Source organism: Poecilia formosa, unplaced genomic scaffold, assembly GCF_000485575.1.
Source record: "Poecilia formosa unplaced genomic scaffold, Poecilia_formosa-5.1.2 Scaffold6, whole genome shotgun sequence".
NCBI lineage: Eukaryota > Metazoa > Chordata > Actinopteri > Cyprinodontiformes > Poeciliidae > Poecilia > Poecilia formosa.
In genome coordinates this window covers 3,802,249-3,819,637 of record NW_006799945.1, presented here as the reverse complement: position 1 = coordinate 3,819,637, position 17,389 = coordinate 3,802,249, and the positions used below count along the sequence as shown (strand labels likewise).

Sequence of the window (17,389 nt, the reverse complement as noted above, 5' to 3'; positions counted from 1 at the left end):
CATATATATATAATATGTTACCTGGTCCAGATACAGGCGGCTCGGGTTTGTGGGATTTCTTCGGGTCCAGTCTGTCCTTCTCCAGCTGTTTCCTTGTGCTCCGCTGTCGGGCCTCTCGGAACATGGGCAGAGCGTGAGCTGGAGAGAGTAAACAAACAAATGTGAGTGCGGGCGGCTAACAGTCACATGGCCCCAGCGGACAAAACCACAAGAACCAATCGTAACTCTTAAATCTTCAGCCGCCTCCTGGTGTAATTTACGGCAACATTTTCAGGAGGCAAGCCACTCCGTTTGACCTTAGGCGTTTCTGAACGGCGCCAAAACAAAGGCTTCCCATCCAGGAGCGCGTGGGTGACCGTGTGCGCGATTAGGTGTGAGTGAGTGCACTCCGAGTAGGTTCGGCGACGCTATCTGAGCGCGTGTTTCAGGAAGGGTGTATGCTCTGCTCTCATCCTCGGGGGTTACAAGGAGACACTTTAGTGAAGAGCTAGGATAAAGTGATTTTCCATTCAGGAGCTTCTGTCGCCGCTCACTGTTAATTCTTCGCCATGCTACATTAAGCAAAAAGGTTACTGTTAACAGATTCCCTCGCTTTTCTCAATGGGCCGTCACTTGCTTCCTGTCCCGTCTAATTTTCCAGTGCCAAGGCATCAAGTGCGTCACTCGCCACTCGGAGCAGCGAAATGCTCGGCTGCTTTACACCGTCGTTGGCACGACGATGAGCTCACATGACGCGTCTGAAAAGGCTGAAGCAGACCAAAAGGTAAATGTTGTCCGGGGTCGGAGGAGGTGGGAGGCACGCACAAAAGAGATGACAGCCTCATGTGCCGGTGTTACGACTGCGAGAGGGGAGTGCGTGCGGCGAAACCGGCAGACGATCACGCCGGCAAGGGCGAGAGAGGAGGTCATTCCTCTCATGATTCCTGCGTGACAGGAAAGTACACGGCGGTCGCGTGGCTATCGATTCAATAATCCACGCCCAAATCCATCAGCTAATGGAGAGGGGTGAACGTCCAGAACAAGCTGCCGCTCCATCCGAAAAGCCCCGCGGGCGTCAGATGGAGTTCGTCTGAATATCCGAGTGCGGGAGGCAGCGCTAGAGCTGGCCTGACGAGAAACAGGCTGTGCTTGTCAAATCTTCGAAAAAGGTTTCTCGGATTATTTATATTTACAGTAGCCAAATCGTAGGCAGACCACAGTGCTCAGTCGCAACAAGGGCTTTAAAAGATGAACTTTAATCTGACCACCGTGCAAGACGGATTGAGAGAGAAGCATGGGACGGTGTTGCTGAGAGGCATGTGTGAAAACAAAGCCCAGTGTTTCCTAATTTCGTCCCGTAAAAACACGGAAGAACTTACGCGTGATGATGTAATCCTGCGTTAGCGTCTCGGCGTGTTTCTCTTTCCGCTTGCTCTTTACCACACACAGCTTGGCACCTCTGGAGGAAAACAAAAAAAAGATTGTGAGCACAATGGCTGAGCGGCGATTTGCAGCACATTGAACAGTAGATGCATTTTTCTAAACCGAACCTTATTGTACCATGTAAACATGGAGATTGATTAAAACACTAAAAAGATTCAAATACTGGGGTTAAATGTCGTGTTCTTACACTGTCGGAGAAATCCAGAGTACAGTTAAAAGTCTTTTTTTTTTTTTTTTTAAATATCGGACACAATCAATCAAGCTTCTTTTTTAATTACTCAATCAACTCTTTTCATTGGTTTCTGCAGATTAATACTTAGGAATCCCTGCATACCGTTTTATTTTTATTAGCATTATTTTAATAGTAACAACTAAAACAACAAATAAGCAAACTTTTGAAGTATGTTTGTTGCTAATGGAGGTTCGCCTGAACATACCTGTGACTTTTAACTGGATCGTAGTACACCTTGGCCAGTCCGTTCCCAGTACCCACCATGATCTGGTTCAGTTTGGGATGCCACAGGCAGCGAACAACACTCTGCATCAAACACACACACAAAATTATTTACATCAGTTCAATTTTTATTCTATGTTTTTTTTTTAAGTATTTAAAAATATGTAAAATGGAAGACCGCGTCATTCTTTTGGTTTCTGAAAGGCTCGTGTTCCCCCTACTTAGACAACAGAAGGTAACAATCGTATTTTATTCCCCGCAGTAGTGAAAGTGTGCAGCCCAGGTACAGTGAGGAGAAGTCCCAGTGTGCTCTGCTGCTCTAGTTGACTATATTTGGTTGGTGGGATGAGGGCTGGATCTCGCCGTCTGCGTGCGACAGATGGCCTGGTGCCAATAGGCGAATGTGACCACATTCATCCAGAGACGGGCGCGTGCAACTCTCTCTGTGTGTTTGTTTGAGAGAGCGGCATAGAGAGGGAGCGACATAAGAACAGCTGCTTGACAGCGATGGAGATCTTCAGCTCATTCTGATGTGAGCTGCAGCGCATCTGAAAAAAACTCCTCCAGAAGCACCTCATTTTTCCCCACTCACTTAAAATGTCCCTGTGATCTGACTGGGGGGGCATCTAAAGGAGTTTTGTGGGCCGGGGGGCTGGGTAAGACCAAGCGTACAGTGAAAGCTGCTTAACGTCCAGCTGTTCAGCTTCCCATCAGGACGCCAGAGGAGCGATCGTAGATGCAAAATAAAGCATGCCCGCACAATCAAAGCAGCACAGGCATTTGACCAGGAAAAACTACATTTCTGGTTCACTTCTTTCCCCTAATTTAGCATTTGGGGAACTCGTACCGTGCATTACAGGTGATTGTTTCTTATTTGGTGGAACCGGTAATCGACATACGCTGATTAAATCTTTTTATCTTTTTTACTGTGATTTAAAGAGAAGTTGTTGTAATGTTATGGTTGATCACTTTACATCAACGCCATCATGTCAGGAGGTCACAGTGTCGTTTAACTCTGCAGCCAGATGAAGGTTAATCTGCTGGACCAGATCAGCAAGAACGACCCAGAAAAGGCTTTTAAATGAAATGAGCCTCATGGTTTCAATAAAATACCAGTAGCTTAAAATGACCTCAAGACGAACGCACACCCAGTAGTCTTTTCACATTTTGTCATGCGAAAATAAATTTTATTCTATTTCACTGGGATTTAGGAGATCAAACTCAAAGTAGTGCATCTTTATGAAGCGGCATGAAAATACAAGACACATGGTTCAACGTTAAATCTAAAAGTGTGGTATGGATTTGTTTTAATCCATACCACTCGTCCACTTTTATGGAAGAGTGGAAAAGGGGATGCCAAATAAAAACAATACAAGAAACAAAAGGAAGTCCCATTTAAAGTTAGATTTAAAAAAAAAAAAAAAAAAAGGTAGCAGACAAGAATGACGTGCAGAAGGATGTACTCTGCTTAGACGAAATCTAAATTCAGCAATACTGGAAGCCTATTACAGGTAGGAAAATATTTGAAACAGCGACCAAAGTTTCCAGCAGTCAGACATTTTCCAGAAGGTCTGCAGCTACACAGGTGGACTTTGCTAATTCTGTGATTTCTGAAGAAGACTGGTTGAACAAGATTCAATTAAAGGGTGTGAGTACTTTTCAAATAAAAAGGAAAACTAAAACAAAAAGTAAAACAAAAAAAAAAATTAAATATTGAATTTTTCTTCCATCAAAGTTTGATGCTGTAAAACGATAACATATGGAAAAAGTTCAATGGGAATACAATATGATCCTCAATAAAAGTTTGTTGAAATGGTGTTATGGCATGTAAGTCAGCATTATGAGCTGAAATCCAGACATTCTGGGCGTGCTCCGGTGACAATGTGTAATGGGTTATAAATTGGCCTGTAAAAAAAGCTGCGCCAACAGTGACAGTCGACTCATTGGAGCAACAGTGAGGAACAAAGTCCGAGGTCTGGTCCCAGGTGCATTCAAAGCATCCAGGTTAGCAGCGCAGGCAGATCAGCCTGTAGTAATCGTAAATCCCAGATATCCAGCCAGGTACCATAAACTCAAGTCCATCTGAGTTCACTGAACGGTCTCCACAGACCCAAACAAATCACTCTGTCAACGAGTTTCATAGAAGCAGAACTGCAACAGACCCAGCTGAGCGCAGCCCGCACCACATCTGTAAGCACAAAAACTAGCACAGACACACAGACACACAGACACACGCACACACGCACGCGCACGCGTAGCCAAGCCCTGCTCGGCCCGGCTTAATTGTTGGACTTCTTTCCAGAAATTCAGAGAAGCATGTTTATACTCCAGGAGTCCCTGTTTACACTTTGTGTTTGCAGAGTTGCATCATGGAAGAAGACACGTTTAATCAGTGTGCTCTCCAGCAGCAAGATTCAGACTTCTAAATTAAAATGCCAGAGGACTGAACAAAGATAGGTGATCTGGCACCCACTTTCACAACATATATGCCAATTATGAAATAAAACCAGGCAGCAGTAATGAGACCGGGCAGCATGACTACAATCCTTGTTCAGCACTGGTCGGGAGGCCAATTTAAACCTGCAGGAGAAAGGAAAACCAAATGTTTACCATTTAAGCCCCACGCTGTGAGAGCTACTGTCCAAGAAGGCAGAAACAATGCTACTTGAACAACTGGCAACGTCTTTCTGTCTGCCTCACCCTTTTTATGCTCTTGGCGGAAATATAAGCTCACTCAGATGAAAGCCTCCCTTTATTTCTATAGAAACAATGGCGTACAGAGCATGTAGGGAAGAAGTAAAAGCTACAGTTACAACACTGTTGCTTATTTAAATCAACTTAATATTTCGCTGACTTTAAGGTTTGTGTGAGGATGAGCAGATTTTGGAAATCTCAATTTAAACGTGAGCAGGAATTTACCCTTACTCTCAAATTTCCAAAACATAAATATGAAACACATCAGTACTTTGTCTTTAACTGTACAAAACAGGTTGAGAGATGAAACAAGGTCTTAATAGTTCAGGTATAAATAAAACCAATGGAATACAACAACGACGTCCTGAAAAAAAATATTTGCATCAACTTAAGTGAAGTTTTAAATACTTTTGTCGTTAGTAAATAACAAATCAGCTGAATGTGAGTTTCATAAAGATAAAAGCAATAATTCAATGTTTTTTTTTTTTTAAATGAGGTTCTAGTAAAGTTAATCTCTTAGCTGTTTTAGATAACTCACTCAGAAACTTTTAGTATAAATACTTAGTTGTTTTTTTTTATTATTATTATTCTTTTTAAATCGTTTACTGTTATATCGCACAACTAACCACAAATGCTTCCGGTGTTCTGTGGCACACTGGCTCTTCAGTCCCACAACGGCTCTTTATTTCCCATCTGAATAATAATCAGTGTAACCAATGGAAACCTAAAAGTGGTTTAAAAAGGTTCTTAAAATAATGCTCACATAAACCAGAGGACATTTTTAGGGAAGGGAGTTGTTTTACGATGCTTCGGGCTCCACAACCAATAAAACAAGATTGGTCCTAGATGAAGACAAGAATTTGTTAATTAGTAAATATTGGACTGCTTGTAACCTTTTAATAGAATCTCACATTAAACATGCTGACTTATCATTGTAAAATGACCATAATTTAAATTTAAGGGCTTCGTGAATTTTGATGAATAACCCAAAGCTATTGCAAGTCACTTGGCTTACAGGTTGCATACAATAGCTTAAGCAGTTGTTATATTTGTATGTTGTATCGCTTAAGCAAGTGAAAAATGTAACTGTCAATAATTTGATTTGTTTTTAGCTGTAGTGATTTAGACCAACGTGGCAAAACCTTCAAAGTGCTCCATTGAGATCCTTGTTGTCAAGCCAAGCCTTGTTAAAGATACACTTTGGCATGATGAAGAAGCTGGCAGTGGATCATTTAACAAAAAATGGTTTTATTTTAGTTGGTTAAACATACGGTAAATTGCTTTTAGGAGCCAAATATTTTGGCGGGTTTGCTGGATGTATGGAGCTTAATTCCTATTGATTGCTACAGAGCGGTTTGCTGCACTGGTGTCTTGTTTTGCTAGTGAACAAATAAATATAATTTTGCGGGGCAGAAGTCAATAGAAAGTGAAGTTAATGATGAAACATCCTAATTTAAAATGGTGACTAAATGCCTTTTAAGACTGTGTGCAGTGAAAGTTGATTAATTAAGTAATAGGAAAACTAAAACTATGCATTAGATGTTTTTTTTTTTTTTATTTCGTAAAACTAAACTCGTCTACACAGCGACAAATTCTTTACTTTATGATAAAACAGTCATTTAAGACTTTCTAAGGACTTTTTAAGACCCGGCCTGCAGAAATCCTGCACATCATCCGCTGTCTGCTCAGTGAGAGTCTGCAGGAGTTCATCACAACACGCACGTTAAGCAGAAGGAAAGACGTTTTTCATCAACTTTCAAGAGAAACCAAGCTGCAGCTTAGAGACCGTTTCACACAGCCGGGCAGCAGAACAAGTGAAAGGGGCAATGGAAAAAAATCACTTCCAAATGTTTACCCTCCCCTCAGTAGAGTGAAAGGGAAGACAAACGTCCACAGAGTGATGCAAGGGAGCAGAGTTGTGGCGAGCTAAATACACTCTTTGACCCAAAGTGTGTCCTTTGTCTGGTGCTTCCCAGACTGAATCTGGGTGCAAACAGACTCTGTCAAGAACGTAAATCAACAACAGGGAATGCTTGGTCTCTGGATTTTCATGCGTATGGGATATGTGGTTTGTAAAGGAAAGAACTTTTTGTTTTTATTTTCTTTTACAAAGTCAAAATTATGACCAAGCAACAAAAAAAAAAGTTGCATCTTGAGCTCTGAACTTTGCGAAGGAGACAATTACAGAGCCCGAGATCATCAACACAGGAACTGAAAATACGCGCTTCATTTTGAGAAACAGTCAAACAAACAATCCCGGAACGAGTCATCGCAAGACAGATTACTGCCTCGGCAAAGGCACTTCCTCTCCACCGTCTGTGTTGAAGTTTAAAGCTGCTATTTTTAGTATTTCTTTTTGGCCATCAGAAGAAATAACACGATATTTTCAGATAGCTGCACTGACAGAATCGTGCCACTATCACTGTTAAGTTTAAGCAGACTTGGAAGCTTACATTTAAACCTTGATCATTTTCACTTGTTTTGACATCCGAGCGCTAAAGTGCTGCATCAGAAGTTTGGCTTCGCATGGGTGTGCTTAGCATGGACAACATGCAAAGGTTTGTAGCATCCCAAATGACACCTTCAACTTGTTCATTTAATCCGTCTGAGTGTGTATTTCTTGCTCTGGCCCCGGAGGAGACAGTTACTGCTGAAGACATTAACCTCTGTCAAACCGTGGTGTTATGGCTACAGAGAGATCAGAAGCAGGATGCGACGGGACACATGTTTCTATAGTAGGCAGCAGCAGCGGCAGCAGCTCTGGACTGCAGTTTGACGTTTGACACCTATGGCTGGCTGACTCCATGAAACGCAATTCTCAAGCACGCCATTTGCTACCGTGTGTGGAACATGATGATTGTTACCGCAGATAATTGCATTTCTAACACACTCAGCACGTTTAAGAGCTTCACATCTTTCCTGCCAACAGTTTTGAGCAAAACGGTGGAATGAGATCCTTTCTCTCTTTATTTTATTCCCACAAAGTTCGCCTCTGGCCATTTTAAGATGTTCCTCCTTAGCCCAACGTTTTCCCCAAATGCTGCAAGACTTGCTTTTTACGTGAAAATGGAGGAAAATTAAATTTGTTACCAAAATACAACCAGATTGAGACACATAATTTTATAAAGGGAGATGCGTAGTTCCTACCACACAATGTTAAGACTGAAAGGGGGAAAAACTGTTTTTCCATTTTGAGCGGAATGACTCCTTTAAAATATGTTTTAGGCTTAAAGGACAATATTATCCAAAGCCAAAGAAAATCAAATATTTTGCCAAAAAATCCTGAACTTTCTACATTAATTTTGCACATTGACAAGAAAAACTTGGACATTCTCCAATAATGAAAAGTCAAAAAAGGATAATTTTTCATGATCAAAAGCAAAAATTCCCAATGATAGAAGTAGGATATCCCCTAAAATTTGGAAGACGACCTTTAAAATTATCAGGAAAATCTCAGAAGTTTTGGAAGATTATAAAATCAGACGTGCTTGGCAAGAAATGCCCAAAGTCCTCTATGGATGAAGTGGTACATTTCGGAGACGTTTTCAGAAATCTGGTGAAATCTCCTCAATACATAAAAACCTTAAACTCAATGAAATACTAATATTAACTCCACTTCTATTCATAGAAGTGGTCTTGGGTAAAATGTGAGTAAGCCAACTCCCTTAAATGTGAAGCAGGCCCACACATGGAGTGTCTGAGGAAACTTCTCTGCTGGGAAAACAGAGAAGTGAATCAGGATAACGGGATAAGCTTTTTTTTTTGACACAAGTGAATCTCCAGATGTGGCAAATAAGAAGATGGAGGATTCCTCAGAGGAACTCCAGTCTTCTGCTGTCTGTCCTTCTACTTCCTGCACAGTTTCAGTTACGTTTTGGCAAAATAAATATAAAAAAAAATCTATGTTTACTTTTGACTGAGTAATATTTTTGAAGAACTGCAGCTGTTGCAGTGCAATTTTAGGTTATTCCACCCATCTCTAGTTACATCAGTAAGTGAAGAACAAATATGTTTTAAGCAAAAATTGCACCGCTTGTAGACAAATATCTAAAGCTTTTGTTAATAAGAGACTTCGTGTTCATACACAAGCTTGATTGTTCTAATATTATTCTTTATCTGCTGAGCCTACCGTGTAATTTGGAGGTCATGTTCACGTACAGTAAACGGTTTATATATATATATCACTGAAAATACTTTGCACTGTTCCAACATTCAAATGATCTACCAAAGATTTATGTCGGGAAATGTGACATTTTTTATGTATTTTACTTACTAGTTCTTTTGTTTGCTTTGTTTTATTTTTACAGATTACAACTGAGTCAGTTGAGTTAAACATATTTGTAACTATAACATTACATTTTTGTCCAATTACATTTTGCACAAATTAAATCAGATCATTCAATACTTGAGTAGTGTTTTTTTTATTTACACATAGTTTAGTAATTCTTTGAATGTAAACTCTTGTACTTGTGTAAAAATACACTGGCGTAAAGCTACTCTTTTTAGCTCCTATACCCACCTCTGTGCAGAAATAGCTCTTCTGCTGCAAGGTAGTTGTCCAAATGTTATAAAATGCGCTTTTGAAGGTAATAAAGTTTTTTGGAGTATATCAATATGACACAGTAATTATATGACACATGCAACTTTTACACAACAACATGTTTCAAAGGTGCATTCCCCTTAGAAAAGAGCTTGGAGGTGGAACAATATCACAGTTTGTCCTCCAAAATCATGTACAAATAAGGCGGCTCTACAGAAAGTGTAAAAACTAAATAAGAACTTAAATTACCATCTAAATATTTATATTTGAAGTGGTATAAATACTCTCTGTCCCATTTTTCTGCAAACATTTCATACATATCCAGAGATTTTAGTCCTCTGTTCACTTTAAAACACAAACATTCACTATGAATTTATGTGGGATATGTGTACAGTGGACATGGTTTACATAAGGTTTCAGCAGCGACCAGAAACTGGAAAGAAAGAACACAGAAGGAAGGAAGACAAAGAAAGAAACGGAGAAAAGACACAAAGAAGAGGTAGGAACAAAAGGCAAGAAGAAGACACAAAGAAAATAAGGAAAGATAATGGAAAGCAAAAGAAGCCCACAGAAAAAGGTAGGAAAGAAGCGGGGAAGCAAAGAGAAGTAGGGAATAGGAGAAAAAAAGAAGGAAACTTAGGATCTACAAAAGGCATAAAGGAAGGAAAAAAGGTAATAAGAAAAGAAAGACAAATGAGAGGAAGAGAAGAGGAAATAGTGGTAGGGTACAAGGAGACAAAGACACAAATACGTTTGTAGTAAGGGCACAAGGAAGAAAGAAAAGAAAAAAAGAGCGTGAGAAAGAAAAGTGAGGAAGAAAAAAAGGACAAAAGGAATAAAGTAATGAAGGAAAAAAGGAAGAACATAATAGAAGGGCAGAATCAAAGAAAGTATATGAAGAAGGACGACCAACAGAAAGGGCAACACAAATAAAGATATACTTCCTTACTCATATTTTCATTATCTGTACTTATCTACACCTGGAAAATACTGAAAATTAAACTCCACACTGTGAAGGAAACCTGTTGGTATCTAAATGAAGTCAGCCACATTTGCAGCTAATAAAAGTATAGTCAAAGTTAATAATTAAAACAAGTGTTTCACTCATTCTCATTTGTAAAAGTCTTTACACAATTGCTGTGCTGAAAGCCTCCAGTGTGCTGCGGCAGAACTTACAGCGTTGGTGACCTCTATCTCATAGACCTTCTGAAAAGAAGCTCTGTCGAAGAAAACCAGCTTCCCATTTCCCTCCTCCTTCTTCACGGAGGTCCCTGTCACAACAAGCCTGTCATCGGGACTAAAACAGCAGTCAGTCCTGGAAGGGAAAGTCACACATACAAATATTTAGAATCTGCACACGATGCACTCATACCAAGAGCTGAAAACAAGCAGTCTATAAAAGCGGAGATGACTCACATGGAGAAGTAGTTGGTCAGCCTGTTAGCTTCGTTTACGGGCTTCCTGAAGTTGCGTATGTCCCAGATCTTCAGCGTGTCGTCGCCTGAAGATGAAGGCAAACTTTACTTTGAGTTCTATATGTTATTATGGAAGTGGCACTTGTTTTCCTGAGTAAATAGTTATCGCTCATTTACATTACATAATCATGTTGAAGGAAGGACTCTTCCTTCCTCAGTTATTTTTGTTTATGTTTGTGTTAGCAACCTCTTAAAGAGATTACATACCAACAAAGCAAAGTCTTTTAGTGTTTATCCACCTCTTGTAAGATTTCCGTGTTTTGTTAGTGATGGGTCTTTGTTTATTTGCCTACTAAAGGAGGGAAAAGCACTTAATTTGCCTAAAATCCTTTGTTTTTATTAACTAAAGGTTGCATATTATGATGCCAATGGCTGTAGCTGGCCGGGGGCTCTGACAGCCGCGGCGTTTTCCATACCTCCACGGGAAGCGAGAGTGACGCCATCGTATGAAAAGCAGAGGCAGGAGGTGTCTGATCCAGGAGTGTGGGCTTGCCGGCAGTGAAACTTTGTGTGAACCTAACGAAAAGTGGGGAAAAAAAAAAAAAAAAAAAGTAGTCACACATTGATTATTGCTCATTCAGGTGTGCTTTAAAAATAAAAAAATAAATAAAAAAATAGGTCAGTAATAATGTTTCAGACCCAACTCCTCTGTAGCTGTGTGTAAAATGTGTTTTATGATCTCTTATTATAGGAAACAGCCTGGCCACTGATTTAATAGTGGATGTTTAAGTTTGTCACTACAGTAACAAAACGACCCGTTCGTTCTCGGCGTCTTCAAAACAACATATGGTTCTCATCGCAGTCACGAACACTAAACTAGCCCACCACGACCTATGAAACACAAGCAGGTTAACATCACAGGTTACATTTACCTTGGCAAACTGCAAGGCTGCAGCCTAACAGATGGTATTAGAAGTTTTTTTGTTTTTTTTACACGAAATTAAATTATGATGTTTTACAGAGAACAATTTACTGACCAATAACTCACAGAAGACACATTTTGACTGTAACCGCAGGCCTGACCGCCATAATTCTTTTTGGGGTTTTGTTGTAAGAAGCATTTCTTAAACAAGTTTCTGTGTAACCAATGTTTTGTCATAAGTGTCGACCAACCTCCTAACTATAAGCAACCAAAGCTTACCATTTGTCAAATAAAGAGCATCTGGGTCTTTCGTAGCTGTAATTTACCTGAGATTAAGGGGGAAAAAAATGTTTTTATGTTTTCAGCCAACAACAGCCATTAGTTGTGTTTGTTTTTTTTTTTCCATTCATTGTTAAAAACAGACATTCACACATTTGTTATGTGCATCTGTGTTTTAAAAATAAACTGTGGTGACAAATTAGGATTCAAAGTGTAAATAAAAGGTGGGAAAAAAGCACCAAAAACAACTGTAAACAAGCCGTTTCGTACCCATTTATCTAAATTGTTCAATTCTCCTGGTAGTTAACCATTTCTACAAATTATAGACAGTCATAAAAATAATTAAACCTTCTGTATAACGCAGACGTAACGTTGACTAATAAACTATGACATTTCGTCAAATCAAAGTAACTAAGCAATCTCTTGCAGGTAAATATGACTTATTAGGCTATAATAACCAAGCCATTTAAGATACACCCACTAAATTACAGAAAATTGTTCTAAACATGCCTCTGGCAAGTACAAATTGACATTCTGGTGCACAGTCGTACTCTCTCACAAGTAGATGATGCATTTTCCACTCATTTATTCGTACTTCCGTTTATCTGAGGAAGTAGGTGGTTCAGGAGGGAATTGCAGACATCTCTCTCTCTCTGGTGAAGCTGGAAGCTCATTCTAGTTGGCCAGGCAGGAAGAGAGACAGATTCTCTGCAGCGTAATTTTGGTCTGCTGGGGTTTTGTCTTAGTTGGTCATTACTAGGAAATCTTTGCCTTTCTGCAATCCCCCCCCTCTCCCCCCAACACTCACTGCCCACTGTCCTGGCTTCACCTGGCCCGAACTCGGGCCAAATTCCAGAGAATCGATCATTAGTAGACGACGGTGAAGCAATAAGCCCGGGAAGTGGGCCTTTCTAACGCTCAAACAAACATAACCTTGGTTTATACAGCCACATTGTCATTAATTCTAAAAGGAACGCAAATAAATCGGTGAAAAGCGAATTGCAGCACTGCAGGGTCTTTGACCAAAAAAGCAGCGGATAAGGAATTTGAAGTGAGCACACAGTGTGGAGGACAGATAAGGCAGCGAAATACAGAGGAAAAACTTGCAGGAGAGAGCGGAGGGCATGAGCTGAATGAGTGATGTGCCCTGATGATAACACAGAGAAAGGGGGCCATACTTCACCTCCGAAGCAAGTGAAGGGAAGTTATTAACTTGCTTGAGACAGATAACAGCGTTACCTTGGAGTGAAGATAACTTGGATTACACTTTCTTATGCTTGGTCTCCCCTGGGAATAATTTTCTGCTCCCCCATTATCAAGATTACTTCTGACTCGATGCTTTTCTTCTCCTTTATTGTCTTTAAGTGTCTCCCCATCAAGTGTCTCTCTCTCTCTTTTTTTTTTTTTTTTTTTTTTTTTTTGCTGGACTAAAATTAACTTTGTTGCAAAATAAAAGTCAGAAGAGTCCGAAACCGCCATTTCTAATCCGTCAGGGGGACAATTTTAGACTTTAGAAGTAGCGGCTAAGGTGAAATGTTAGTACATGTGGCTGTGATGGCCTCCGTCCAATCTTAATCCTGACTGTATTTTAGCTACTCTGGGCAAATTCACAACAGGAACAAGGACCACGTCTCTGTAAGCCGCAGATGTGCCGATTAGAAATGTTGTTGCACTTGTCTCACCGTGGAAATGGGTCAATGAAGCAGATTCAGGTTGCCTTGTTTGGCCTGCAGTAAAACCAGAGAAAGCCTGGAATGATACCAAAAGCATACTCTGCGAGGGGGAGAGCGATGAGATGTGCTTTACGCAGAACACCAAAAACAACTGTCCAGATGTTTGTTTTTCATCATTTCTCCCTCTAAATGAACCTGCTCAAGCTGAACTCTTTACTAGAACCACAGTTTTCCCATGTAAGCTAAAAAAGAATGTTTGGGACTCTTGCTTGACTTCAGTTTAATCACCCCACACTGATTTCCTTATTTCTGGTTTGAGAAACGTCAAACGCTGCCAAAAATTGTGCTGGTTTGTATGTTATGCAGAACAATAATTTCCAGCTGACATCCACACAAGTGCCTCGAAAAAGGATTCACACCCCTTGGACGTTTCATAAGGTTGAAGAACAAAAATAAGGTCTTTGCAATGACCCAAAAGAAAGAGATGTTGGCAGCATCATGCTGTGTTGTCCCTTTCCTCAACAGGTTGTAGGAAGCTAATTAGAGTTGATAGGAAGCTGGATTAAGCTAAATTCAGGGTAATCCTGGGAGAAATTAGGTTGCAAAAGAGTCGTGCATGAGGAGAAGGTTCATCTTGCAGTGAGACGTTTATCCAATTAATCTGTGGCAAGACTTGAAATCTGTTGTTCACAGATGCGCTACTTCCAACCTGACTGGCATAAGCTTTTGGTCGCCGATTGCGAAAAGCGGGTAGAGTCGCACCTCAAAAGTCTTGCGGCTGTGACTGAGGTGGTTCTAAAATGTATCTGGAGGCTGGACACAAATGCACACCGCACTTTTCAGAATCCTCTTTCTTGAACGTTTTGAAGAGTCGTTTTCCGTCCCCTCACACTACTTTATGATGGTTAATCAAATAAAATCCCAACAAAATAGACTGACTTTTATGAAAAAGATCAGAGTGTGAACATTTTTACCTGATCCTCTACATGTATATGTTTGGGTTCTTCCTCTGCGTGCTGTGATAAGACTCTCCCACTGCAGCAACTCATCCAAACCACAGTGTCTGACTATTATTATACAGCTCTAAATCTCTGCTTTTTCCATATATTTACAACCGAACCCCTAAAAGACGTCGATTCCCTCAGTGCGGTCAGTTTACGTCTCACTCTCGACTTTGTTACTGTGTGGGGATCAAGCCGCTGAACCACAGTCCTCAACAGCTGTTCTGATCTTTCAAGGAAATCAGCGAGATGTGACAGCGAGGCTGTGTGTGCGTGTTTGGGAATCACACACACACACTGGAACGAGAGGCCAGATAGTCGAAAAACGTTTGCCGTGTTACTGGAACTTTCCGCCATATCTCAGTAACGTAGTAAAGGAAAAGAACTGTTTGTAAAGTCTGAAAAGATTTCAAGCAGTTAAAATGTTCTCCTCTAATGCTATTGAATTACTAAACATGTTGTAAAAGTTAAATAGAGGAATGATTACAAAAATCGTACGAGCAATGTTGAATAACTTCTCTAAGCAATGTTCCCTTTAATCAAAGTCTCTTTTAAGGCAAAATATTTTAATTTTTTTAATGTTGGGTTTTGTGACCAACCTATGAGTAAACAGAACCGTCTCGAGTGTTTTTGTTTTTATAGAAGGACTTGGTTTTCGTAAACTATCCCTGCTAAAAATGGAGCAATTCAAAACAACTCGGTTCAGAGGTTATCTACAAGTTTTAAAGTTTTAGTCATGCTAAAGCACCTTTTCTTTTTTTTCTGCTTTTGAACGCCTGATTCAGGTGATTGTAGTTCAGCAAAACCCTGTTAACTAGCCTTCAACTGGAATCAGGTGTGGTGAAGCAGGGAAACACTGAAAACACGCAGGGCAGTCTGCCATGAGGAAAACGGCTGGGGAACCCTGGCTTGAAACATTAGTTTTTTTAAAAATTTTTATGGCTACATGATAAGCAGCAGCAGAGTCCAGCCAGTTTCTCTAGACCGGCTGGACGCTGCTCTGCTCACTAAAAGCACTAAACCCAACTTCTAAAATGATACATTTTAGTTTAAGGTCACCTGACAAAGCACATAAAAGCCATCTCTGATAGTGATATAGAACACGGTTCTGTGGAGATTGGAAAAGTTTGGAAGTTGCTTTTATTAATTTGTAAGTCTGGATGAGCTTTTAGGAGTGGATAGAAATTAAAGAAAATATTAATTTATTCCCTTTTCTAAAAAAATTGAAAACATTTTGAAATAAAGTTCTTTTACTCATTGATTTAAATTTAAATCTCAGGATTAAAGTGATCTTTAATTTGAATGTTTCTCCTCAGTGGAGGTAATATTAAATTTTCTGAGTGGTTCAACCAGAGTCCAAACTTGAATCTGATAGATGATCTATGGAGGGAGTTGAAGATTAGGCTGATGGCACCCAAACTCAAAAATTTGGACTTCTTCACCAAAGACAAATTGTAAAAATATCAGCGACAAACTACAAAAACCTGGGCAGCAGGAAAAATCAAGGCTTTGATTGATGCACTGTGTAATAATAGCATTTTGTTTTATTAATTAAAACGTCTGTGTACCTTTCCATTCAGACATAAAGGCCTTGATTGAAAAATAAGATAACTGCATAATAAGATAAATTTGCCTCACTTAACTGCAAACTCATTCAAAAATAAAAGCATTTCTGTTGAGGAACACAAATATGTGAAAATGTAAGAATTATACACTAAATATTGCAGTTAAAAATGATCTTTTAACATTTGACATTTTTCAGTCACTAGCTAATCTTGAACGCTACGCAGGTTAGCAATGGGAAGCACGCACTCCCCCTTTTGCAGATTTCAAGGGAAAGTCAGCCGTGACACATGAAGAAAACACTTGCGCCGATCGATTTATTTCAGCCGTCTCGTTTGTGGTCCCACTTTGATGTCTGGAAACATGAAAGCACATCGCTGACATCATAGCATTCCTTAACTCTCTGCGGTAATGTTTTGGACAGAGGACAAGTCTCTCGTAGCGCTCGTAAGCCTGGCAACCTGAATGCGGCCTCGTAATTGTGGTCAGGGGGATGAACATGCAATTCCTCTCTGTGGCAGTCCACTGGAAGCGACCTATTTGACTCCCATCGCTGGATCAATCAGCTCATGCCACGGTTCGAGAACACAATGTGTCATCCCCAATAGCTTCTCCTCAGGCTGAGCCGCAGATCAAGGTCACGTATGTAATTGATCGTGACTGACCTGCCTGCATGTTCTGTGCATGAGTAATAGTAGCAATATAACAGGAGATAGGCCTCATTTGAGCGGAGGAGGGAGCAGCAATAAAAGCAATGGAAGGTCAACTCCTTTTTAGGGTTTCGGCCGAATTTGAGTCAGCAGCACAGGTTGCTGATTAGGGCAGAGGGCAACGCGCAAAATTCTCGAGCCATTCAAACGGGGCAGGCTCCAGTGGTCAGGAGAGAGACACGACTATTGTAAGCTGCTATGGGACACAGGGTAAATATTTAGCCTGGAGAAGGAGGGGTAATAAATTCTGAGAGCTTTAACCCAATCGCTTGAGGCACCCTGCTTTCTGCTGCACAGAGGTGGGACGATGGGTGGCTGGGGAAAAGGTGAGAGTCTTTGTAACACTGGGAAACACACAAAAAGAAAGAAAAACATGAAGCTACGCTCCGTGTGTCTTCTGATTATGAAGTTGGCTGTTGGAGCAATAATCATGTAGCCTACTTCCCATTTGACTTAATCTGGATAAGCCCTTCTTTCCAATCAAGCTGTTCCAACTCACTAACCACAGCTTGATTGTTACCGTCTCAATCCTCGCAGGATATAACAGAAGCTTCCAGCTTTGTTCACATGCTGTATGGGGTTCGACAAATGAGAAAATAGAACTTAGTCTAATGTCATCTGATAATTTTACTGCCACTGTACTCAGTTTGCCATGTGCTTACTGTTCTTATCTTTATGTAATATAGCTTCTTCAATGGATTTTTTCTGCTAAAAAT

The 17,389-nt window shown here is 40.3% G+C and overlaps 1 protein-coding gene and 1 long non-coding RNA gene across 2 annotated transcripts in view; one reads left to right on the top strand and one right to left on the bottom strand.

Annotated features, from left to right (window-relative positions):
- Positions 1-17,389, bottom strand: part of wdr70 (WD repeat domain 70) — a 37,916-nt gene that overhangs the window by 3,881 nt on the left and 16,646 nt on the right. Inside the window, exons 11-16 of the mRNA XM_007568361.2 lie at positions 11,002-11,101; positions 10,527-10,611; positions 10,287-10,425; positions 1,860-1,960; positions 1,359-1,438; positions 22-138 (exon numbers count right to left, since the gene is read on the bottom strand). Coding sequence (XP_007568423.1) covers positions 22-138; positions 1,359-1,438; positions 1,860-1,960; positions 10,287-10,425; positions 10,527-10,611; positions 11,002-11,101 — 622 coding nt within the window. The remainder of the gene's footprint in view (positions 1-21; positions 139-1,358; positions 1,439-1,859; positions 1,961-10,286; positions 10,426-10,526; positions 10,612-11,001; positions 11,102-17,389) is intronic.
- On the top strand, positions 1,983-12,800 carry LOC107838228 (uncharacterized). The gene is made up of 3 exons (XR_001664296.1): positions 1,983-3,691; positions 7,703-7,706; positions 12,790-12,800. It is a non-coding gene; the product is annotated as an uncharacterized LOC107838228 (long non-coding RNA).